Source organism: Helianthus annuus, chromosome 4, assembly GCF_002127325.2.
Source record: "Helianthus annuus cultivar XRQ/B chromosome 4, HanXRQr2.0-SUNRISE, whole genome shotgun sequence".
NCBI lineage: Eukaryota > Viridiplantae > Streptophyta > Magnoliopsida > Asterales > Asteraceae > Helianthus > Helianthus annuus.
Genome location: NC_035436.2, coordinates 45,867,178 through 45,892,009, shown reverse-complemented (window position 1 = coordinate 45,892,009; position 24,832 = coordinate 45,867,178). Strand labels below are relative to the sequence as shown.

Here is a 24,832-nt window from a genome sequence, read left to right as displayed (position 1 = left end):
GCCGGTCAGGAGTTTGAGATGAGTGTGCGGGAGTTTGCTGTCCACACAGGTTTGTACACTGAGCCTGAGCTTGATACTGATTTATATACGCAGGCGGTTACGATGATGGACAGGCAGACGCTTATCAGTTTCTGGAGGGTCATTTCCAGGGCTCCCTTTGGGAAATCCTGGCAAAAGGCCACCACCATTAGAGACCCCTTGTACCGATACCTGCACCATGTTATTGCGTCGACTATCGTGCCGCGGGGTTCCAGCAAGGAGAAGGTCAACCTCAGTGACCTTTTCTTTCTATACTGCCTACTACGCCGCCAGCCCTGCGATCTAGCAGCCAGCCTGGCAGATTACTTTTCTACTGCATACCACCGGCAGCTCCGCAGGCAGCTGCACACTGGCTCATTTATCACCGCCATTGCATGCTCGCTAGGGATCGTGCCCGAGCATGATCCGCTGCTGTCCGATCCGGTCCCGTCATCCAGGTTGGGCCGCGCGTCAGTATCCGCTATGCAGATCACCCGTACCTTTGATGTCGGTCTGAGGTTCAGGGGTGCTGACGGGCTGATTTGGCAGCCGGAGGTGTTGCTGGAGGTCATCCCGGTTGTTATTGAGGTGAGGCCTGGATTGTTAGCCCCTCCTGATGTTCAGCGGGCCGCTCGGTAGGCTCAGCTACAGGCTCTGGGCATCGATCAGCCTCAGGCTCAGGCTCAGGCTCAGCCTATATTCGAGGATCCGGCGCAGGAGGAGCGGGTCGAGGAGGTCCCGGTACCACCAGTTCAGCCAGCTCCTGAGCCGCCACAGTACCCGCAGCACGTTTACGCTGACCTGCCTCCGGCAGCGCGTGAGGTGGCTCGGGACTTCGACCGGCGCCTCAGACGTCAGGGCGCACGCATTGACTGGATCGTCCAGACGCTCGTTGATCTACAAGAGCTCGCTGCGTTGCCTCCACTTCCCCTCCCACCGTCCCCACCGCACGAGGATTAGTACATTACTTTGTTTGTTTGTTTAGTGTTTTGTTATGTATTATGTACTTAGTTGTACCTTTTTGTTGTGTATTGTATGTACAAACTGATATATATATATATATATATATATATATATATATATATATATATATATATATATATTGCAGTTAATCTTCTATTTACATCACGTTGGTTCTGGATTGTTTACGTTTAATTCTTATGGCTTTCTGTACATTTTATTTAACGTGTTCGCTTTAATTTAACAAAATAAACAACGTTAAGAACTTATATTATACACATTCTATAAAAATAATGACGTAATGACGTAATTATAAAACAACGTTAATTTAACAAAATAAACAACGTTTTAATTCAAAAAGGCAACATTCAATCATTCAAAAACAAATTCCCATTCACAACGGCAACTCTCACATAAAAATAAACAACGTTAATTTAACAAAATAAACAACGTTTTAATTCAAAAAGGCAACATTCAATCATTCAAAAACAAATTCCCATTCACAACGGCAACTCTCACATAAAAATTTTTTCCTCCAAAAATCCCTACCAAACTAATTCAACCAAAAATCCCTACCAAACTAACCCACATCAACCCCAACCAATCTGTTTAAAAAAAAACATCCAAAGCGTCTCGCTATGGTCAAACCGGGCGCTTTGGCTTGGTCAACAGACAAGGACTGACTTCTGTCAGTCCTTGTCTGTTGACCAAAGCCAAAGCGCCCCGCTTTGGCCATAGCGAGACGCTTTGGATGTGCAAAAAGACAACAGCCGTGTGCGAATAGACCCACCCTTCTAAAAATGATAAGCTTTTTTTAAATTTTTACATGAAAGATTTAAAACACTATATTTACCAAAGTGTATCCTGTTTCTAAAAGCATACTTTAATTCGTGTTGACGGTTAAATAGGTGAACCGTTAACTCAAACATGACCCTATATATTTGTGTCAAACACATCAACTCTAACCCAAACACTTAAAAATGTGTGTTTTTAGCTTCTAATTTAATGTGTATTTGTGAATATGAATAATAAATGATAAGTTAGTGATAATTTAAATGACTAATAACTCTAGCTTACGTGAATTTCATTTTGTAATTATCGCTCTGTTAGCTTTCGTTCTTTATTTCTTAGTCTCGATTAATAAACTTGGGTTTATATATTTAGCTTAAGGTTAGAGGAACGTACTCGAAAACAATAGTTGGAAGAAAAAATAAATGTAAGTATCAAACTTTAAACGTTATTTTTTTATAGATGACCCCTACAAAAATCTAAATATAAACTTTTTAATTTTTAAAAAGAACCCCTTAAACATAAATGTGTTAACGGATCAAACCGTTTGTTAAACGAATCATGTCCGGGTTCCCTCGTTTATGATACATTATTAATTATATTGATGTCAACAAGGCGTCTAGAAAAGGTAGGGGTCAAAGGGATTGTGCCCCCATATGTGGTTGAGGCGTAATGCCGCCTTTGGCAGGGTTATAGAACAACACCCCTGGCGGTGGTCAGTGGGAGAGGCTAAGGGGCAGCCCCTAAATCCCTAAACCTTAAACTCAAAACCTATACAGTTTTAAGTGTATATGCATGTAAGTTGCGTCAAACCAATTGCATATTTGATGCACTATTGTCAAGCTTATTGTAATGAGAAACCTATATAATATAACAAGGTTTAAGCAGATGTAAAGAAGACTTTCAAACACTTGCATAAAGTCAGAGATAAGCCTATAGAACCAGCTTGCGCACTCATGCTGCAAAGATCATTGGCATGCTGTATTGATCTCTCATTTTGTATTTGGACTTCTATTTGACCTAATAAAATAGTTTTTCATGATCATGGATACGATCAGGGCCGGCTCAACCAATTTGGAGACCTAAAGCGAAATATAAAACCGAGCCCCTTTTTCACTTATATTTTGGGCTTACTAATGAATTTATAAACTAAGTGTTTTTTTGTCAAATAAAGTTATGAGTATTTCTTTGAATATTTTGGGCTTACTAATGAATTTATAAACTAAGTGTTTTTTTGGTCAAATAAAGTTATGAGTATTTCTTTGATAATATTACCATGTATGAGGAAACTTGAGGTATTTAGAGAGTATTTTTACTTTATTCAAATCGCTTACTCGAAATATGCTATAGTCTACGAGGATCATAGGTTTAACCGGCTACACATAAACATTCTCTAATATTTGATACATTTTCATACATTTTTTTTATTGTTCTTTATAATTAACACAAACAATATTAATATTTGTAAAAGTAACGTTCTACTATAAAAGTAGCAATATGCAGCTAAAATATTCATGAATTTGTTATTAAAACTTGAACAGATGAAAAACCAATGTTTTAAACTAAACTAAAATAAAATGAATTTATTATTGAAATTTGGATAGATGACAAAAAAAAGAATAAAATTTATTCCAAATTTCCAGTGGCTATTAGAATTTACACAAAATTCAAAATTTAAGGCCTTTGATGTATATAAAAGGAAAATTAAAAAAGAAAATACAGCCACAGTAGTCAAACCTGGGATTCGAACCGAGGCCTATATGGGAAAAGAAAGCAACTTTTACACCAGACTGCATTCAAATTAATTGTTATAATTGTCAAAACAAGATTAATATACACATTATACGCTTCGATTGTTTTTAGAACGAGGCCCTAAAATTTTGGTGGCCCAAAGCCCTAGCTTGTTTTCGCTTATGCTTGGGCCGACCCTGGATACGATAACTTATATATAATATTATATAACGATATAATCTTTTACACATCTCTTCGTATATTTTTTAACCAGATGTGTCACAAAGATGTATTAGCATATGTTAGGCGCAATGGTTTAGTCGTGTAGTAGAAAAAGAAAGATTGTTGACGTTGTATCTTTTTAACAAAGATGTATTAGCATAGGTTAGGTACATTGGTTTAGTCGTGTAGCAGAAAAAAAAAGAGTGTTGACATTATATATTTTTAAAAGTGTTTGTAATAGTAATTTGTCTTTAAATGTGTTGTGTTTTATTGTAGTTTTTATGATAGTAATTAGACTTTGAATGTGTTGTGTTAAAAATTGTCATTGTATGTACCGAACCCTGCCCGCGACAAGTACTAACTTTAGTTTATAAGATTAAAAGAGTCAAGTACCATTTCGGTTCATGTGATTTATTCACTTTTGCTATTTTAGGCTAAATTTTAGAATTGTATCATTTTCCTCTCTGACATTCTTAAAACATGTCATTTCGGTGCAAAAAACTAACCCCCATTAAAAATCTCAGTTAGCTCAGGGACGAAAATGACATTTTAATTGAGTTTTTAATAATAATAATAATAATAATAATAATAATAATAATAATAATAATAATAGTAAGTTTAAAAAATAAAAAATCTAGAATGTTATTTTCGTCTTTGAGTTAACTGAGTTTTTTAACCGTGGTTAATTTTTTGGACTGAATTAACACGTTTTGAAGAAAGAAAAAAAATAAAATTTTGATGTTTGGCATATAATGATAAAGTTTGGTCCTTACAAATTGGTCCAGTGGTTAGTCACTTGATTTCTCTCATTGAGTCCCAAGTTTAACTCCCACTAGCATCGCTTTTAAGGACATTGGTGGCGGCAATGAAGTTTAAACCATATCGAGTACCGCACTATATCACAAACAGTGTTGTAGTCAATTGATGTAATCTAGTCTAGGTATTTTCGCGTATTTTTATAGTATTAAATACTGATATCATTCCGATTTATGTGTGTACAGAATTTCTGGTACACCATGAGAGAATTCCACAAGTTGCGTAAAATAAGCAAATTTTATTAAATAATTTTGAATGTCCTACGATGATGTCTATGACCATCCTCCACCCCGCGTTACAAACGTCCTCATTGTCTTGCTCCTAATTGACGTTACCTCTGTCCGAATAAGAGGTCTACGGGGCTGTTTGGTAGCCTCTGAATGGTCATTAAGAGGCTATCTCTTAATGGAACCATTAAGAATTTTACCAGTGAGAAGGTAGAAGAATGTGACATGTGATGATTTACCATTCAGAGGTTACCTCTTAACCATTCAGACTTGAGGTTACCTCTTATTCATTCAGAGATTTTAAACCATTAAGAGGTAGCATCTGAATGGTCATTAAGAGGCTACCAAACAGCCCCTACCTCTTAATGATTCATTAAGAGGGTTGCCAAACAGCCCCTTATTATCCCAGTAGAATATTAAAGTACACAAAAGCTCTGTATGTTTTTGTTTTATTTCGGTTGATGAAGCAAAGAGTGTGTCACTAATCTCTCTCCTCTGTCTCTTACACACACTCGTGTGTGTAAATTCACCCACACACACTTCTTCGAGATCCTACAACAACTTCATCCATTTTCCGATTCTACAAACAAACGCAAAATTCACTCTATATGCTCACAAATCCTGTCGTTCTCCGCATCCTCCAATGGCTGGCAGTTCATCTACTCTGTAAGTTTTCACTCTTCCGTCACATTGTCCTAATCACAAATTCATCTTACTTTATGTTTTAGGTTAACATTTATCTCTCACGCAATGATTACGTTCCGTTTGCTACTAGTTTATTCCTTTGATCTGTTAATTGTGGTCTATGATTTGTTTCTGTAACCGCCACACGAGATCTGAAATAATATATTAGGTTTTTGTTCTTCTAAACCTAAATGTTACAAATGCAGCAAAATTTCGAGTCTGTAGTTATTAATTTGTTGTAATTTGACGTTTTTTAAGCTTCGAATCGGATAATGTATGTTGTTGGAGACTAATTAGTTTTGATTTGATGATATTATGTGTTACTGTGTGTTTATGAAATGATGAAAGACTGAAAGTTATAGTGTTTAGGGGTGAAAGTAGACATGCGGATTCTGTTTTGCTTTTTGACCTTCACACGCTATGTTGTGTGTTCTTTTTTTTTTTCTTTTTCTACTTTACTTTTAAGACTGTGTTTTAGGGAGCATGATGATACTTGTGAATGCTGTAAATAGTTGTGATTGTTGTTTGTATGTTATTTGTTCACATTTTTTCGCTCTCGGAGTCTCGGTCATGTGCTTTTTACTGTTTTGAGAAGCTTGTAGTTTAGGAAGTGTATTTTTTATGATTGTGTAAAAAGAATGACGGATAGGCGTGTCCTGCCAGAAATACTGTTAATGATCAACAGTTGAAACCTGCCGAACTATCCAAACCGAAGGAAATAGGCCAGCTTGAGGTTTATATGGTTCTTGGTTTGAAAACTAGGTTTAATGCTTCACGATTTGGAACATGCAAAAACACCGTGTAAACTGAACCCTGTTTATCTTTATTGTTAAATACTTCCTTTTCACTTTTGGAATATGCAGTTATGACTCATTGACTCATGCATATGCATAGTTAGTATTCATGAATCTTTGTCCTTTCTAAAAAATTAATAAAAGCTAACGAATGTGAAAGAAAAATAAAAAAAATGATTCAACCCGGCCCATTGGTTTCTAATTTTCAAAACCTTATTAGCGGTTTCACCCTGTATTTTTGTCAAAACCGGCCGTACCTGGACCGTGAACAACCCTTTTTATTTTAACTATAATCTCAAAACCTTAGTTATTAGCGGTTTGCGTATAGTTTTTGTCAAAACCAACACTCAATCCTTATGCATTTTAATGGAAAGAGAGAAACGGATGTTTAAATATACCATTTCAGATGAATAAAATAGAATATAATCTTTCTGAAGTGCGATTAGTTTTCCATTGTGGTGCCTCCCATTTGACATAGCCTTTACACATTATTGTCACTTGGTACAATAGTACCATCTGCATTTATCCATCTTTTATAGCTCCTGTAACCATCAACACTTATTAAATATAATCAAGTCCTCTTTAATGCCTCATATCAATCAATTTATTCTCACATCCTTGAGTTAAAATCAAGATATCAATACAACTTTAATTTATGATATTATAATTGCTATACTTTATGGTCTCAATGCACATGGGGAGTTTTACGATACCTACCACGTAATTATGTTTGAACTTAATGTTGTATAATTGACTTTTTTTCATGGGCTCCCGCTAATGCCCTTCGACCTTAGCTCTAGTCTATGCTAGATAGTCAACGTTCATGAATCATGATAATATGATATGAATTATATATAATCAAGTGCCTATATGTGTGGGTATTCCATCAAGTTGTCAAAGTCAACTGAAAGAGCTTATGAATAAAGTATGTTTCCAGAAAGTAAATGGAATAGCAGTTGGATGTGCAATAGATAAAGTAGTTGTCAATTTGTTAGCTGATTGATGTGGTTGGTGGAAATTAGAAAATTAATACCGTTTGTTTTGAAGTATTTTTATAACAAAAAGTCAAGTATATGAATGCAAAAGAATCAACTTCTTTCAAAAACAAATATAATATTGTTATTGATGTTCCCTTTATATGGTGGTAGTTCTTTTTTGACATAAAATCTCTGAATTGTTGAAATTGTATGCTTATGTAGGATGGTATATAGGCGTTGACCGTGTTGACCGATTTCTGTCTTCAACCACCGGAAGGACCATGAAATTTGTAACCAAGAAAGGACTAAAGTCTATAGTGCCACTCCGTTTAAAAGGAAAATCAGCCACTCGTTTTTGTTTTTTCCCGAAAATAAAAGTGGAATACGGGCCAGGAAACACACCGGTTTATCTCAATGTTTATGATTTGACACCCATGAATGGCTATGCTTATTGGGCTGGATTAGGCATCTTTCACTCCGGTGTAGAAGGTACGTTACTCCATTTGTTTGTTTACATCGAGCTTACACGCGTGTTATCTCAAACTGGTTAAATAGTTTAAGCTAAAAGGGGAACATATGTCTAATGGGTCAAACACTTGAACGGGTTGAAGGTTGACCATAGATTATTTTTAATGCACATAGCCTTTTAAATTATTTCATTTAAAGATATACAATACGGTTGTAATAATATGGTGTTTGTAAACATAATCTCTGCTTTAATAATTTATATATAATTCTATGAGTAAAATGCCATTTTCATCCCTGAGGCTTGGCCAGTTGTGCGACTTTCGTCCAAAGGTTTGTTTTTCCGCATTTGGTTCCAAAAGGTAGGAAATCTTGCCATTTTCATCCGGCTCGTTAACTCCATCTATTTTTCGCAGTTGAGTCAGGGGTATTTCTGTCTTTTTACATACTTTGTTTAGTTTTGAATACTTGTTACATTATGCTAAATGCGTGTACATAAAGTGAAAAAGACTGAATTGCCCTTTAAGTTAACAAAAAAGACGAAAATACCCTTGACTTAAAGGAGAAAAATGGACGGAGTTAATGAGCTGGATGAAAATAGCAAGATTTCAAACCTTTTGGATCTAGATGTGGAAAAACCAACATTTGGATGAAAGTCGCAAAACTGACCAAACCTCAGGGACGAAAATGGCAAATATCTGATGCATGATTTTTGCACTTGACAGTTCACGGTGTAGAATATGCATTTGGAGCACATGACTATCCATCTAGCGGTGTGTTTGAGGTCGAACCACGACAATGCCCGGGGTTCAAGTTTCGGAAGTCAATATTAATTGGGACTACATGTCTGACCCCTGGTCAGGTCAGAGAGTTCATGGAGCATCATGCCGCAAACTACAATGGTAACACATACCACCTAATCATCAAGAACTGCAACCATTTCTGCAACGACATTTGCTACAAGTTGACCGGCAAGCAAATCCCTAAATGGGTTAATCGACTCGCTAAATTGGGTAACAATATTATTCCTTTTTTTTTTCTGCTGATAATATAACCCTAGATACCAAAGGTGGCAAAATACGCAGGTTGGGTAACGGGTCAAGTAGCGCTGCAAACGAACTAAACGAACACGAACAAGACATTGTTCGTGTTTGTTTGTTAAGGAAATATGTGTGTTCATGAACACTTACTGAACAAGATTTTGTTCGTGTTCATTCGTTAAGAAAATTAATGTGTTCATGTTTGTTTGTGTTTGTTTGTCAATTCTAGGCAATAAACGCAAACGAATGTTCATGAACACAAATGGAAACAAACGAACACAAACAAGCATTCATGGACAAAATATATAACACACTGATACTTATTATATATTTTATTTGTCGGAATTTTGAAGTATTTAAATAAATTATAAAAACTAATAGCACCAATGAGCTGTCGAACACAAATGAACACGTTACCGAACGTTCATGAACATAATGAATGAGCACGACCTCTGTTCATGTTCGTTCTTTGAACTAAACGAACCAAATTTCTTGTTCATGTCCGTTCCTTTATTAAACGAACAAACACAAATGAACTTCCCGTCGAACGGTTCACGAACTATTCCCTGAATGTTCGTTTCGTTTGCAGCCCTAGTGTCAAGTGAATATGTTATTCTCTACTTAAAATTGGTTTTCTATTAGACGCACCCGATAAAGTAATTCGTGTAGATAAAAGATATTTTTGAGAGTTGAATCAAATTTGGTGTAAGCATGTTATTTTGGAAATTGCAGGTTCAGCTTTTAGCTTTATTTTACCGGAAGCCCTTAAAGTGTCGGGTGTGCAACGTGATCCTCGCTGCTTACCATTCGAGAGTGAGAAGAGAAGACTAAGGAGCAACAGTTTTAGCTGCTTAGCTTCGGTTTCATCAAGACAGAAACACTTGTCAACGTCGTCTCTGTTTCTCCAGTCGCCTTTTAAGGGTTGTTTACTGTCGAGAACTCGTGTCCCCGATTCCGGAAAGGTCACTGGCTAGAGTTGCGTTTTTTATCAGCGAAATCTCCTAAAAAGGCGGTTTTGGTTTGATTGTTACTTAGTTGTGTATGTTGTAATCAAACTATCTGAAACTTTAGGGAAGCCGATGTGTAGAGAAGTTGTTTATCTGACTTTTGTCAATCTGTCGGGTCTCAAATACTGCTCGGTTTTTGTTGTAACCAATATCTAACATCCGAGGCGTACATACATAACGGTGGTCATATGTCCAATGAAACTATCCAAATTGTCCCTCATCATTTTTAACAATTTTATACGAACTTGTGCCTTATAATTTTTTAGTAAACCCGCTCAAACCACCCAAACCAAACCATTTTGACTAGTCTGGTCAATCCAACGAACACAACCGGTTTGGTTTACCCTATTTTGAAACTATAGTTAATAATTCGTCCTAGTTTTGTTTGTTGGAACTTGCTAACAATTTGTCCCGGTTTTGTTAGTTAAAACTTGCTGAATTGGTCCGTGAACGCCCACGCCCTACTTCAAGTTTCAAAGGCAACCCATACTGCCTAACAATATACAATGTATATACATCAGATGTTTTCTGTAAATAGCTTTGAGCAGCAACAACTTGGATGATGCCATCATGTCACCTGATCTGATCAAACATATTTACAAGTTTTACTAATTTCTTCTCTCAAGAAACAAAGAAAAAGAAATGTAAATCGCATGTATGGAAGCGCATCCAAATCTATAATTGACGAACCAAACCAAACCTGCACGAACACAAAAGAGTTGCCTCAGATTAGTGTACAACCTATGATTGTTTGACAACACGCTTTATTCGGTTTCACTGTCCTAGACAGGGGCGGGCCTTCTCTTGCTTGATATATTCCGTTTAGCAGCTAAAAGAGGAATACAAAATCTTACACTAGAACTTGCTTGCATACCCAATCTGATATTATAAAACTCAATTCGAGGCAGTCCAACATTAAGCTAGGGGAGGCAAGGAGCATTCATTATTATTCTGTCTCGTCCCACATCGATAGAATTTGAAAACAAAATGATATTTACATTCATTGCAGAGAGAGGAAAGGGCACGACCTTACTTGAACAGGATCTGTTCTATAGGCTCGTACCTCTGTATTCTTGATTCCTAAGAAGACAGAAACCCATGTCTGGTTGATGAACCAAGACCATGGAGCCAGAGCGTGATTAACAGAGCCTTTGGTCTCGACCATGGCTCGGTAGAGGATTGTTGCTAGCCCATCTGATGGGTCCTGGCATGGCTCCATGGTTGTCTGACAGACACAGACCAATCTTTTTTGATTACCAAACCTAACCTGCACGAACACAAAAGAGATGTTTCAGATTGATGTTGGTTTGACGACAAACTTTATTCGGTTTCACTAGCGTTCGTTTTTTCAGCCAAACCAATTAACCAATATCTAGTATTATTAGCTTACTCTGCACAACCAACAACAATAACCATCAGAGATAAAAAAAAAAAAAAAAAAAAAAAGCCACAAATATATATAAAATCATATACACATCAATGGAGTGTGAATGTGGATTTTAACAAAAGAGCAAAGACTACTTTTGGGTATGGATAGGATCCTAGGAATGTGACATAACCGCTGACCGCTCTACCAGATTTGGTCATTCATTTTTGCTCTCCAACGTTTTGATGGGAACAACAAGAGGGTATAATGGAAAATTAATAAAAGTTATTAATAGCATGTGTTTTAAATTTATAATTTATTCATTGGCAGACAACACTGAAAATAACTAGGATTATGATTAAAAGGGTGGTATTTTGGTTAATTGACATTATTAGGACATATAATTTTCTATAATGTTTTATAGAAAATTATATGTCCTAATAGTTATTAAATCTGAACTGGAAGACCTGGTGGAAATGTTAAAATGCTACGTCTTTGAGGCAGGCGAGGATAAGTGGAATTGGGTGCATGACTCGAGTGGTATCTTTTCCGGTTAGCTCGGCGAGGAAATTGTTGTTGTCAAAATTGGAAAACACGTGGAGAAGACTAAAAACTTTCAGTGGAGTAAGTGGGTTCCTTTAAAGGTGTCGAGCTTTAGTTGGAAGCTGAAGCTAAATAAGATTCCTGTTCAGTCGAACTTGGCTAGGAGAGGAATTCACATTCCGGATATCCGTTGCCCTCTTTGCAGTTTAGAGGATGAGACTACTGACCATGTGTTTGTTAAATGTCCCATGGCTGCTGAAGTTTGGAGATGAGTTTCGTGGCGGAGCGATGTTAGATAGTACGCGGCAAATAATGTGAAAGAGCTTTTTGATATGGGTTGAACTTTTCCTTAAACGGGTAAAGTGAATAAAATGTAATGATTAGTTATAATGGAAATGGGTCGAACATGTCAAAATTTATTGAAAAACAAGTTAAACTATGGGAGGGAGGCAAGTTCATTATTATTTACAGACATTGGAAAGCAATCCTATTGCATTTCTTACTTTTGTATATAATGAAAATTAATGGGCGTTGGCTAGTTCTGGTCTATCTTGTCCCACATCGATAGAAATTGATAGCAAAATGGTAGTTATATTCGGTGCAGAGAGACCAAATGGCACGACCTTACTTGAACAGGATCTGTTCTATAGGCTCGTACCTCTGTATTCTTGATTCCTAAGAAGACAGAAACCCATGTCTGGTTGATGAACCATTACCATGTAGCCAGAGCGTGAACCATTACCATGTAGCCAGAGCGTGATTAACAGAGCCTTTGGTCTAGACCATGGCTCAGTAGAGGATCGTTGCCAGCCATCTGATGGGTCTTGGCATGGCTCCATGGTTGTCTGACAGACAAACCCAACTTTTTTTTTCAGGTTTCTGATTTTCTCGTGGATCATTCAGTCTGCAATCTTTAGCAAATCTCATATCTTGTCTTAGTTAAGAAGTCAAATGATGGATGATATACACACATCTCGTTAGTTGTTAACCAAGTGTGACAATATCAGATATCTGCAGATGAAGGGACTCGTATTATCGTGTGTTTTAGCCAATGCATCCAAAAACACACTTCACTCTCAGTCGACGTGAAGAAGGACGACAACCGCACAAATCTGGGATGCCCTGAAAACTCGTTACGTAGGCGTTGAACGGGTTCAGGACGCTCGGATAGAACAACTTGAAGTTGAGTTTGAAGCATTAAGGATGAAATAATTAGAAGGTGTTAATGATTTCTCTTCAAGAATTAGCCAATTTGTCACCAAGGCAGTCAGCCTTGGAACGACTTATGATGACAAAAAGTTAACCCGTAAACTTCTTGGATCGGTACCACCCAAATACGTTCAAATCGTAGCCTCTATTGACCAATTTATAGATCTGAAGACCATAACTTTCCAAGGAGCGATTGGTCAGTTGAAAACGTTTGAAGACAGAATTAAAGAAGCTTCTTCACAGTCTGAAACTCCAAGTCCGAATTGTCAATGAAACTGTCCGAATTGTCCAAACCAACTTAAATCAACTAGTTAACTAAACTGGCTGTTTATCTTAGTTATTTATTTATTTTTTCTATTTTTAGACGTATGGTTATGCAAATGTATAATAATGATAAACCCTCATCTTAAACCAAACCATTTTGATTAGTCTGGTTCCAACAATAGTGCCAACCTGATGGGTAACCACTTAAACTATTTCGTGTCGTGTTCATGTCAACCCACGAATACATATGTCATGTTCAAGTAAATAAACTTATCTTAAACATATTTATGGAACGATGTAGCTAGTCCAACATTAAGGGAGCCGGGAAGTAAGCAGCAGTCATTCTTATTCTGTCTCGTCCCACATCGGTAGAATTTGAAAACAAAATGGTGGTTATAATAGGTGCAAGGAGAGCCAAGAGCACGACCTTACTTGAACAGGATCTGTTCTATAGGCTCGTATCTTTGTATTCTTGATTCCTAAGAAGACAGAAACCCACGTTTGGTTGATGAACCAAGACCATGGAGCTAGAGCGTGATTAACAGAGCCTTTGGTCTAGACCATGGCTTGGTAGAGGATTGTTGCTAGCCCATCTGATGGGTCTTGGCATGGCTCCATGGTTGGTCTAGACCATGGCTTGGTAGAGGATTGTTGCTAGCCCATCTGATGGGTCTTGGCATGGCTCCATGGTTGTCTGACAGACACTAATATTTTTTTTTTTTTTTAAATAGGAGTGTTTAAGGTATGCTTTTGATGGTTTTTACTTTTTAGGCCAAACCGTTACTGATGATTTGGACTTCTTCGGCCCTTATATAAAAAACGGGTTGATTATCAAGACTTTGGGTTGAAAATAAAATTTTTTTGCTAATTTGTTGGTGGTGATAACTTTCTAATTATACGGGAGTTGATTGTTTCATCATATGAAACTGGCACACTTCTTGTTGATATGGTTAGCAGAAACAAGTAACACTCATAAGTGTTACATCCTTGGCTCCAAAAAGCTTTATGGTCACTTGGTTAATATAAAATATATTTAGGTAAAATTGAGGCCCAATTATGTAACTGCACATATTATAAAATAGAAACACACTCATATTTTATGGTCCGGTCCGATTTTATACGGATGGTTTTTGTATAAACCATAAACCAACCGTTCATTACAGCTTGAGATTTTTTAAACCGACTGACCGGAATTTAGAAAGAAAAAAACTGACCGCAAACCCAAACTGAGTTTCACTGTTTTAAACTGAAACAGGAACACCCCTAGGTGAAAATGTGAATCTCCTGTGGTTATATGCACAAGATGGGTAATTTAGAGATGCATATTGAGTGTTTGATAAAATGCCCAAAAGAGATGATATATTAAAATCACATAAGAGCCTTTGACCTCAATTGTGGAAGTCAATGGATTTTGGTTATGAAAGTCTAGCCATCATTTGCCCTCTTGTCGATTTAACATTGTATTTATCAACCTAGGAGTATATTTGATCATATGAAACCATTCTTTAAATGAGTTGAGATTAAGCGTAGACAAGGTCGGGCTTAGCTTAGCTAGGCTTGTTTACATCCCAAAATGATTAACTAGTTTGTTTGAATAATAATAATAATAATTAAGAAAAGTAAATAGCTTAATCAAACAAACAAAAATAAATAAATTATGAAAAAATATGTAAAATAAACAAGTTGATAAAAAACATGGTAAAGAAAATTATGGTGAAAATTACACATTTTATCTTTTAATTGTAAGGCCAAATTTGTAGATTTTAAAAACCTAATGGAAAAGGTTGATATCGGTTGGTGGAAAGGACATAAAGCGTGATAACTTTTCAAATAAAAGACATTTAAAGCAATTATCAAACTTAAAGGACACAGCCTGTAAATTAATCTATAGTTTAAAACACAAAGTTAATACTTAATCTATAGTTTAAAACACAAAGTGTAATTTACTCTAAATTATATATTTCTTCATTTGGATTGTTATGATTTTGTTTACTAAAACTAAAATTTTGAAAAATGGTAAAATAAACTTATATCAGCAGAAGTGCAAGATTCATATCCAAAAAAACCTTCATTTCATTCACAACAATATATTGATTCACCATGAATGCCCAAAAGATTACTACAATGAACACAATCTTCTTATCTACTTCCATGAATCATAAACATAACCTCAAAATCACTACCATGATTAAACAAACACCAAAACCGACACCGATTCTCAACACCACTAATCATTTAAATCTTACTTCGACTCGACATGATTCAAACTAACCGATAAAATCTAAAAAAGTTCAAACATTCGCGCTTCCAAGGGTGAGCTCAAGATCATCAAACCCGACTTCCTGAAACCGCTCTCCTTTCCACGCCTTTACCCCTTTCCCCTTTTCCACAACTGCATCATTCTCCGCACTCACTCGAGCCATCGGGTTCACAAGATTGAAAGTTGGTGAACTCGGGCTAGTCATCATTGGGCTGCAATCTTGGAACCGCATTCGTTGAAACGAATCGCAGGTGGACCAATAAGACTCATCACACTCCGGTATAGTAGCGGGCCTCCGGGTCGGGCTTGTGGGTACAGAACAGGCTAAAGATTGCAGGTTGACTGATCCAAAGTCAAAACTGTTCTGTTTTGGAATGTTTAATAAAGGTGGTGTCCCCGGGGCGCTGTTTGAGATTCGGAGAGGCGGGAGTGATGGCGGAGTTGAGTTACAAAGAAACTCGAACGGGTTGGTTGTTGTATCAATGCGGGTCGGGCTGCATTGGTATGAAGGGACCGGGCTTGGAAAGGTTGAGGACCGCGGGCTTGGTTTCTGAGAAGAACATGGTGTTGTGTTGTTGGTTGATCTGCCTCGGGATTCAATGGCGGATGGTGGCGGTTTGCATCCCTGCGATTTCGAATACAAATTAGTGTCATAAAGTAATGATCAAGCAAATTGATGCATTTGAAGTAAATAGATTGGATAAATTATCACTAATTTCTGCTAATTTGCTTGATCTTCATTAGGGTTGTAAATGAATTGAACTGAACCGAAAGAGAACCTGTTAGTGTTCGTTCGTTTAATCTAGCTAAACGAACGGAATTCTTTGTTCATTTAACTAATCAAATGGAAGTCTTTGTTCATGTTCGTTAACAAAATTCTTTGTTCATGTTCGTGCATTTATTAAAGGACCACACGTAAACAAATGGAATTCTTTATTCATTTATTTAATCAAACATGACATCGTTGTTCTTGTTCATTTAATTAATTGAACGGAATTCTAATTAATAAAACGAACGGAAACGGGGTCAGTCCATTTAATTAATCGAACGAAATTCTTTGATCATGTATGTTCATTCATTAAACGATAATCGAACACATGGAATTCTTTGTTCATTTAACTAATTAAACAACAATCTTTGTTCACAATTTTTTTATTTCATAAACAAAGGAACCTCCCGCCAAACAATTCATGATGAGTTTGCTGAAAGTTTGGTTCGTTTCTAATCTTGATCAAACAGACAGAATCACATTCAAACTAGGGCTGTTACAACAACCATCCAAATTAAACCAAAATCAAATCTTAAAACCCCCCTTCAATCCCCCCAAATTAAACAACTTAATTAACAAATTTCACGACTACTAATAATAAACCATAGATCTAACATAAATGGAGATGAATACAATTAATTTATACCTTTCGAAAAGTGGTGCCATCAGGAAGAACAACCCAGCCAGCTTCTTTACACAAAGCCTTCAACACCTCATTATTATCACAATGTTTCGGCAAATTATAGTTCCCCTGTGACCTCAACCCATTATATATATTCGCTGCAATCGCCCTTCTTCGCCTCTCTCTCCGACGATTATTCTCTTTCTCTCTCCACGACGGCTTCCTCCGCCCTCCGCCACCCTCCGCCGGCGCCGGTGATGATGATTCCGGTTGCCACGTCATCATGGTTTACTCTGTTTAGAGTCGTTGGTGATGGGGGTGTTGTGAGATTTTGAAGTTTTTAAGGGTGGGTTTTATGTTGTGGGGTTTTGAGTTGGTGTGTGTTTTGTGTGCTTTTTTTGAGGGAAAAGTGATCAAACACTGGCAGTGGTCCACTGGGGAATAACATGTGGGAAGAACACGAGGAACTTGGTTGTATGGGAGTGTGAGAAACTTGTTGGTCATTGGATTATTTTTTTTTATTATTGATTTTTACGATTAAAGTTTAAAAGAAAATCATGAAATTAATTTTGTTTTTTTGTATGATGTTATACCTATAGTTTAAAAGAAAATCATGAAATTAGTTTTCTTTGATTGTTAAGACTAAAGTTTAAAAGAAAAGAGTTATACTAACGCTATGCGGTATGGCGATGGTCCTTCTTTGTAGGATGATCCGTCACGTAGACGTTACGTAGATCGGGTGTGAGGATTGAGCTAAGGAAATGGGGGGATAGACCTAAAATGTATATGTATATGTATATGTTATATGTATAGGGGTGTGTGAGAGAGGGGTTTGTCCTGTAGTGGATCGTCTCCATTGTCCATATCTCGACGCTGCCGGTGGGGGGGGGGGGATGGAAGGAGGACTGGCGCCGGGCGACGACGGGGTGGGACGAAGCCCACACTGTCTAGTCTAATAATAACGAAATAGGTTGAATCTACCATCATGAGTCTAGTTTTTCTGAGTAAATTACTTTTTGGGTTCTTTATTTTACTAGTTTTAACCATTTGAGTCCAAAATCAAAATGTTTAACGCACTGAGTCTCTAGACGTTTTTATAACCATTTGAGTCCAAATTGGACTCAAACCGTTATAAAATGAACAAAATTGGACTCAAAACGTTATAAAATAAATGGCTAGGGACTCAGAACATTAAATTTTTTGATTTTGTACTCAAGTGGTTAAAACCACTAAAACACAGAGACTCAAAAAATAATTTACTCAGTTTTTCTTGAGTAATTTGCTTTATGCTCATCAATGGGGGTTAAAAGTTAGGTTGTATGTGAATCCGTTGTGTTTTATGAATTTCACTCACATATCATGAGCAAATGTACTGTCATTGGTAATTAGGTGACAATTCAACACATATGTATAACGTTAAGGGACATCCTTGGGAAGATAGTTATGGTTATATGGTGGTTAACATGGTCACTACCTTAGTAAGTTAATAAGGAGGTGTGTTATTTTTTTAAAAAGTTACCTTATGATAGTAAAAACATTACATAATTAATGCTCAATTGTTCTTGTATCCTCATATTTTCAATAATGTATAGAAAGTCCATGAGAATAGTTATTGAGATATATTATTTTCACTTAAGTTATTACAACTATTATATCGAATATATATATTAACTATTTTAACTCTTATTATTTATTGAACATCGCGAATATATATATTAACTATTTTAACTCTTATTATTTATTGAACATCGCAACTAAAGTTATACACCATTTTTATTTTAATTGGATTTTAGAACTTTGACGATAGGTAGGTTTTAGGTGTTTTTAGTAGGGAGAGTGAGAAACTGATGTTGATGTTGGAAAAAAGGTGACGAGAATATGAGATAGTCAAATAGAGAAGTGACATTTTATCTTTTTAAAATGAGAAAAAATGATTTGACCATTTTTAGGGAAACCCCTTAGATCAGACGAAGTGGATGTAGAAAAGTAGCGTAAAAGCCTCTCCAAGTCCATGCTAAGCCTACTGGCCCATGGGTGGCGTGTAGGTCGGTGTGGGGGAGGGGGCAGGAGATTTTCCACCGCCGTGGAGGGATTGTGGGGTGTGAGGTGGCGGGCTTTGATTGGTGGGTGTTGTTTGGGTTGGTTTTAATTGGTTGATGTTTAATTTTTTTAATAAAAACGTCAATTTCACGCCCAACACCATCCCATGCTTTTTTACCACCCCTATGCTAACGTGGTTGTCACATGACGCTTAATACCACATCTCCATGCCCTCCCACTCCGTATAGTCTTAAAGCATCCAATTGGTTGTATTTAGAATGTGTTTTTGGGTGTCTACATGGCACTTGCCCAACATTTTGTCGCTCTTGTCTCACTCACACACTATCTATCTCTCTCTCTCTCTCTATCTATATATATATATATATATATATATAAACAACTTTCTCGCTCCTGTCTTTTCCATCCTAATTACATAACCCATTTTTTTCTCATTTTTAATCATGTTTGAGCATCTTGCTAAAGCATGTTCCTTGTTTTATAAAATTGCCGCCTTCAAAAAAAAAAAAAGCATACGCATTTACACTCTCTTTTCTCCATGTCATCACCTCACTCCAACGTCACTTTCTCTCTCTGTAAAAATACTTAAAAATGCATCTATTGTGAATGATCTTATGGCATTATTGAGAATGCTCTTAATTCGAGTGCATATGAATCCATATCTCATACAGTAACATTTTTTTACATATATTTTTCATATGGTTAGCCGTAAATTTTATCTAAAAAAAAGTTATAAAAATTTTGAAGTTGAAAAGTTAAGATATATGAACATGTGTAACAAAAGGATCGTCAAATACCAACAAATGTGAACCAAGCCATGCAATTAGCATGAAGTAAGTCATGCATGGCATGAGGTTTATGATGAAAATGGATTGGTGTATCTCATGGCCATAAGCATGATATTTCTAACATGGTTTACAAGTCTAACGTACTTGGAAAGGTGGCTACTTTTGTGGCATTTTCTAATTTAAACTTTGAAGGGTAATTACAAAAATGATGATTTAATTTAAACTTTGAAGGGTAATTACAAAAATGATGATTTGATTGACTATTATTTATTTTAAGGGAAAATTTTATAGAATAGTAACAATGTTTTCACACTATTACTTTTCTTAGGTGTTTTCTGAGACTCGAGTCCTGAATCATCTTCTAACGAGTTCTCTTCAATCCACACCCTAAAATGTTAGATATATTATCAACTCGGCATCAAAACCCGAACCATCAGAAATTGCAGCAACAATTAAAATTCTTCTTAAATTTGTAATTAAGACGTCACTTAAATTTATATTTATATTTATATTAACACTTATTCAGTTCTAACTTTCATCAATTTTCATATTCTTTATTTCGATCCACGCCAACTATGTTTCAACCCAATGCATAACAAAAAGATCACCATGGACCATATATATTGAGCTAAAAGCACATGGACCATCATTTCATTTCTCAATTTATTATATTTTTGTCAATTTTTTTTATTAAGAGAGATAGGTATCTAATGTTATCGTTTTCTTGTAATTTGACTTCTAAAAACAAAAAAAAACAATAAAAAGTTTTAAATTATAATCCTCAATTGAACTCATAAGAATCAAAAAAAGCATTGAACAAACTAAGAATTTATAAGAATTAAAAAAGGATTGACAAACTAAGATTAAACAAACGTAATCAAATTAACACTTGACATAAATCACAACGATTTATCAACAATACATTAAAGTAAAGATGTGAATGTTTTATTATACACTATCGATTGCAAAACAAGTGAATATGAAATCACCACTCTAAAAGTGTTACACATACCATTAACACTATCTACATATTATACAATATCGATTACAAAACAAGTAAATATGAAATCACCACTGTACAAGTGTTACACATACCATTGACACTATCTACGTATTATCTTACAACACAAATGAAAGTTTTGTTGTCTTTCCCGTCCTCTTACCATCAGTATCGAAAAACCCCACCTCATTTACCCGACCAGATTGTTTTAATGAAAGTCGCCGATCGGGAAAAAAAAATTACCCGACTAGATTCGATCTTCAATCGTCATGGTTTCTTCTATCTCAAGAAACATTTCTTGTTATGCAAGCAATTACTCAAAATGCCAAGAAACATAAATACTTCATAATTTTACGCCTTTTGGTCCTTCTAACATGCTCATTGTTTCCCTCTTTGGATGTGTTTTCAGAAATACTTGAAGAAGATGTTATGTTAACACCATTTGAAGTGCTTGCGGTCCTCTTTTCGGCTTTGGAGGTCTCTTTGACCGGAGGTTTGCACTCTTTATTGTTTACCGGAGATGCCACTGATAAAAATCACAAGAAGCACACATAAGACCAAACTGAGAGATCAGTTTGCAACTTCGGCCCAATTATTTGTTAATGGGTCGACCTGGGGTTTTTAAGCTCAAATGGGTCACATAATAGAAAATTAGCATAAACCAGAACGGGTCACTTAAAACAAAAAATAGCTAAAAGTAGAACGGGTCAAGTAAAACAAAATAACTAAACGGGGAACGGGTCAACGAAAAGAAAATAACTAAAAAGGGAACAGGTCAAATGGGCTAAAATACATTAATCTATGCAACCTCCTAAATAATTTATTATCGAATATTGTTATAATGATAAAAATTTTGTAATCATAACTAATTCGTTAACCATTTACAATTTTTTTCATAACTATTGACACAGAAGTGTTTGCAAATCAACCACAACCGGCATGTTTTGACCACTGCTAAAGATGGGCCGATTCAACCCGATTCAGTTTAACCGCTACCCAATTCATCCATTTTCCCACAAATGGAGGTTACAAGATGAGAAAAAAAACAATACCTGAAGTGGCAGCGTGTAACACCACTTCTTTTGACTTTGCAGGTGCAGAAGGATTTAACTTGCCACTTGAATCTTTCACTTCTTGATCTATCATATCATCTTCAAGTTCTTGGAAGAGAGCCATGGAATCAAAGTATTCTTCTGAAGTCATGGTCAAACCACTTGAATCGGATGAACTGGAAGAACACGATCCCGGATCAACAAGATCGTTTAACTCAATGTAGTCTCCCGTCAAAATACAATCCCGTTCGGACGAGTTTTCAAGAAAACAAACGGGAGATCCCCTGGTCATGGGTGACAGTCCTGATTTGTTTTCCACAGTTTTCCCCTAAAAAACATACATGAATTTGATTAAAATCAACAAAAACCATTGATTTCAATCATGTTCTATCTATATCTATCACGCATCGCAAACACCAGGAGAGAGTATAAGCCGACTCACCACAAGTTCACTGGTCGAAACTGCTTTTTGCCCGAAGTCAATCGAGATTATGACGTTAATATCGGCACTGCAGTGCCCAGAGGGTGGTCTATTTTCATCAACCAAAAACACTCTGCATAATGCTCTAAGATCCTGCATATTATCCACCCTAATCAGTTACAACTTTTGACATCTAAAACAGTGCAGTAAGAAAAACAGATGTCACCACGTATACCATCGGATCATTGTCATACTTGTTGGTTATTCTATATTCTTGCATCACCCAATCAGTCTTTCGTCCATGTGGGGCCCGACCCTCGTGAAACTGAAGGGTAGTTCTTAAACCAAGGATGACAGAGTTAGAAAATATCTCACAAGCCGCCTCGGTTTCCTGCCAGAATCCATACCCTGCATCCGTTTTTACCCCAGAGCACAAGTACCATAAACCAGCTGCAAGTTACATTTGAAACAAGATAAAGTCACACCGATGTTGATTATGTATATTTAATAACAATAGTGAAAGTATTGATGCTAACCAGATAGATCTGAGGGTTTATGTTGGTAAGGATTTACATCTGAAGTTACATTTACGGGCAGAGGTTTCCCGCTTTTGAAGTTGAATAAGGACATACAGATCGCCTCATTCGTCCAATATTCATTTTCGGCTGCAAGTGGAACACATGATGAAGGACACATTGCAGCCTATCCCTAAGATAAACAAAATCTTGGTTCAAAATATAGGTTTAAAGAGGCACGAGGATAATCAAAACTTAGGATACGAGAAATGGACATTACTACAATCAGAACTTGTCTAATAATATATTACAAAATGAATAAATCAAATCAGAAGACAGAAGAAGAAGAATGGTTGAGGCCTTGGTTTTAACACAATAACATGGTTCTTTTAAAACAGATTTCGCGCTTATACGCGTCTATGCAGTAGTTGTACTGTAGGCAAGGCTGCAATTGAACCGAACCGAACAAGCACGAACAAGGCCTTGTTCCTTGTTCGTGTTCGTTAAAGAAATAGATGTGTTCACGAAATGTTCATGAACACTTTACCGAACGAGATTTTCTGTTCGTGTTTCATGTTTGTTTGTGTTTGTTCGTTAACTTTAGGTAACGAACACAAACAAATGGAGCATGAAGCTTACAATAGATACTTACAAAGCTAATATCCCCATGAAGCTAGAACACGCAATAATAAAAAGCACAATGAATTGAACCATACAAGAATAGAGATCATGAAGAAAATGAATCCACGAGATAAGACTAATTAACTTGAACACAAGTACCTGACAATGATAACCGAGTCAAAAAGCTGACTTTCATGGTCAAACTCACCAATTCACGGATCAATCATCAACATTCAACAGATGATGATCAACTGTCCAATTATATGCATTAAATTACAATCATCCACATAACTAAAAGTAAAAAACATCCTTTCAAATCTATTCTCCACTTCAATCACCATCAGAAAATACAATTATACAATAATCTGATCATCAATTTGATATCACAGTCACTCGATCCGAAGAATTGACCACAGTATCCAACGAAATCCGCACACATCAAGAAAAATCATGATCGTAAACACACACTCGTATCGATACATGATTAATAAACATCAAATTTCGTCACAAATTTAGACGATGAACATATATGAGCAGTTAAATTCAATCGAAAGATAAATCTAAATCCGTAAATTAGGCCTAAATCATGATAATAAATACAAAATATCGTAACAATATGCGATCTATAAACGTCAATTGATGAAAGTATATTAACAGTCATCCAATACTCGAATTCAATCAAACGAGATAAACTAAATCCGCGAACATCAACTCATCAAGTCAAAATCATGATCGTAAGCACAAATTCGTGACGATACGCAATCTATAAACATCAATTTTTTAAAAAAATTTTTGACGACGAACGACTATCAGCAATCAAATACTCGAATTCAATCAAAAGAGATAATCAAAATCCGCTAACATCAAGCCAAAATCATGATCGTAAACACACATGTGTAACAACGATACACGATCTATAAACTCGATTAACGTATATCATCACTCAAATCAAATTGAAACAAAAGAATATCAAGAACAACAAGAGATAATATAAAAGAATATTCGGCAAAAGATTAAAAGAATATACCTGTTGCTGCACAGTAGAAGAAGAGTGAGCGCAATCGGGAACGGAGAGGTTTCCCGCGCAATCCACACTCAGAAGTTCACCATTAACTGCGTGCTTTGGTTTTGGTTAAGAGAATGCAAGCGATCAAACAGGTGGTATTTATAGGGGGGAGGAGGAATTAACCAGGGTTTAATTTAGGGAACCATGGTTGGTCAGCTAAACTGGAACGGTTTAGAATTTTTGATCACGTGATACGCACGTGGCGTGACTTCATTGGTTGTATTACGTAGTAGAGGAACGGGGTTACACGGACGGTTAAATGTTAATGGTATACTCGCCGGCGTCATTTTAACGGGGAAAAATACGATTAAAAATGTTTTTCTTTTTGAGTTAAATGTCATTTTAATACATGTGATTTGGATCATTTTGTCAATTTAGTATAAAGGTTTCATTTTTCTTCTGTGTGTCAAAAAAGGTTTCACCATTGCCATTTTAGTCCACTGATTTAACTTCATTAATTTTTTCTGTTAACGCGAAGGGCAATTCGGTCATTTTATATGGCCAAATTGGTCTTCTAATTAACAGTATTACATATAAAATGACCAAAT

The 24,832-nt window shown here is 36.2% G+C and overlaps 3 protein-coding genes, 1 non-coding gene and 2 pseudogenes across 5 annotated transcripts; 4 read left to right on the top strand and 2 right to left on the bottom strand.

Annotated features, from left to right (window-relative positions):
- The first annotated feature begins 5,215 nt into the window (after positions 1–5,215).
- LOC110936256 (deSI-like protein At4g17486) lies at positions 5,216–9,963 on the top strand. Its single transcript, XM_022178596.2, has 4 exons — positions 5,216–5,429; positions 7,441–7,707; positions 8,409–8,696; positions 9,456–9,963. Exons 2-4 carry the CDS (start codon positions 7,500–7,502, stop codon positions 9,695–9,697), a joined length of 738 nt encoding a protein of 245 aa, XP_022034288.1. The 5' UTR covers positions 5,216–5,429; positions 7,441–7,499; the 3' UTR covers positions 9,698–9,963.
- A 790-nt stretch (positions 9,964–10,753) lies between these two features.
- On the top strand, positions 10,754–10,965 carry LOC118492019. Its single transcript, XR_004892463.1, has one exon. It is a non-coding gene; the product is annotated as a small nucleolar RNA U3 (small nucleolar RNA).
- A 1,292-nt stretch (positions 10,966–12,257) lies between these two features.
- LOC118492022 lies at positions 12,258–12,494 on the top strand (annotated as a pseudogene).
- A 1,040-nt stretch (positions 12,495–13,534) lies between these two features.
- Positions 13,535–13,816, top strand: LOC118492020 (annotated as a pseudogene).
- Positions 13,817–15,167: 1,351 nt separating this feature from the next.
- LOC110936255 (protein BRASSINAZOLE-RESISTANT 1) lies at positions 15,168–17,199 on the bottom strand. Its single transcript, XM_022178595.2, has 2 exons — positions 16,788–17,199; positions 15,168–15,997 (listed from the first exon to the last, which is right to left on the bottom strand). The coding sequence occupies exons 1-2, from the start codon at positions 17,046–17,048 to the stop codon at positions 15,404–15,406; spliced, it is 855 nt and encodes a 284-aa protein (XP_022034287.1). The 5' UTR covers positions 17,049–17,199; the 3' UTR covers positions 15,168–15,403.
- A 3,372-nt stretch (positions 17,200–20,571) lies between these two features.
- Positions 20,572–24,368, bottom strand: LOC110936254. Of its 2 annotated transcripts, none has more exons than XM_022178594.2 (6): positions 24,246–24,368; positions 22,619–22,790; positions 22,318–22,532; positions 22,104–22,235; positions 21,662–21,989; positions 20,572–21,135 (listed from the first exon to the last, which is right to left on the bottom strand). In XM_022178594.2, exons 2-6 carry the CDS (start codon positions 22,776–22,778, stop codon positions 20,927–20,929), a joined length of 1,044 nt encoding a protein of 347 aa, XP_022034286.1. In that variant the 5' UTR covers positions 22,779–22,790; positions 24,246–24,368; the 3' UTR covers positions 20,572–20,926. The 2 variants fall into 2 exon arrangements, with proteins under 2 accessions (XP_022034286.1, XP_035844984.1); XM_035989091.1 differs by lacking the exon at positions 24,246–24,368 and adding an exon at positions 23,378–24,169.
- Between the last annotated feature and the right edge of the window lie 464 nt (positions 24,369–24,832).

Excerpts from the sequence above, each read along its gene's own strand:
- LOC110936256 (XM_022178596.2), top strand. The coding sequence starts at position 7,500 with ATGAAATTTGTAACCAAGAAAGGACTAAAGTCTATAGTGCCACTCCGT. Across the intron at positions 7,708-8,408 it reads CTTTCACTCCGGTGTAGAAG|TTCACGGTGTAGAATATGCA; the intron begins GTACGTTACTCC and ends TGCACTTGACAG. Across the intron at positions 8,697-9,455 it reads TAATCGACTCGCTAAATTGG|GTTCAGCTTTTAGCTTTATT; the intron begins GTAACAATATTA and ends TGGAAATTGCAG.
- LOC110936255 (XM_022178595.2), bottom strand. The coding sequence starts at position 17,048 with ATGATGACGTGGCAACCGGAATCATCATCACCGGCGCCGGCGGAGGGT. Across the intron at positions 15,998-16,787 it reads ATGGCACCACTTTTCGAAAG|GGATGCAAACCGCCACCATC; the intron begins GTATAAATTAAT and ends TCGAAATCGCAG.
- LOC110936254 (XM_022178594.2), bottom strand. The coding sequence starts at position 22,778 with ATGTGTCCTTCATCATGTGTTCCACTTGCAGCCGAAAATGAATATTGG. Across the intron at positions 22,533-22,618 it reads TAAACCCTCAGATCTATCTG|CTGGTTTATGGTACTTGTGC; the intron begins GTTAGCATCAAT and ends TGTAACTTGCAG. Across the intron at positions 21,136-21,661 it reads GTTACACGCTGCCACTTCAG|TGGCATCTCCGGTAAACAAT; the intron begins GTATTGTTTTTT and ends GATTTTTATCAG.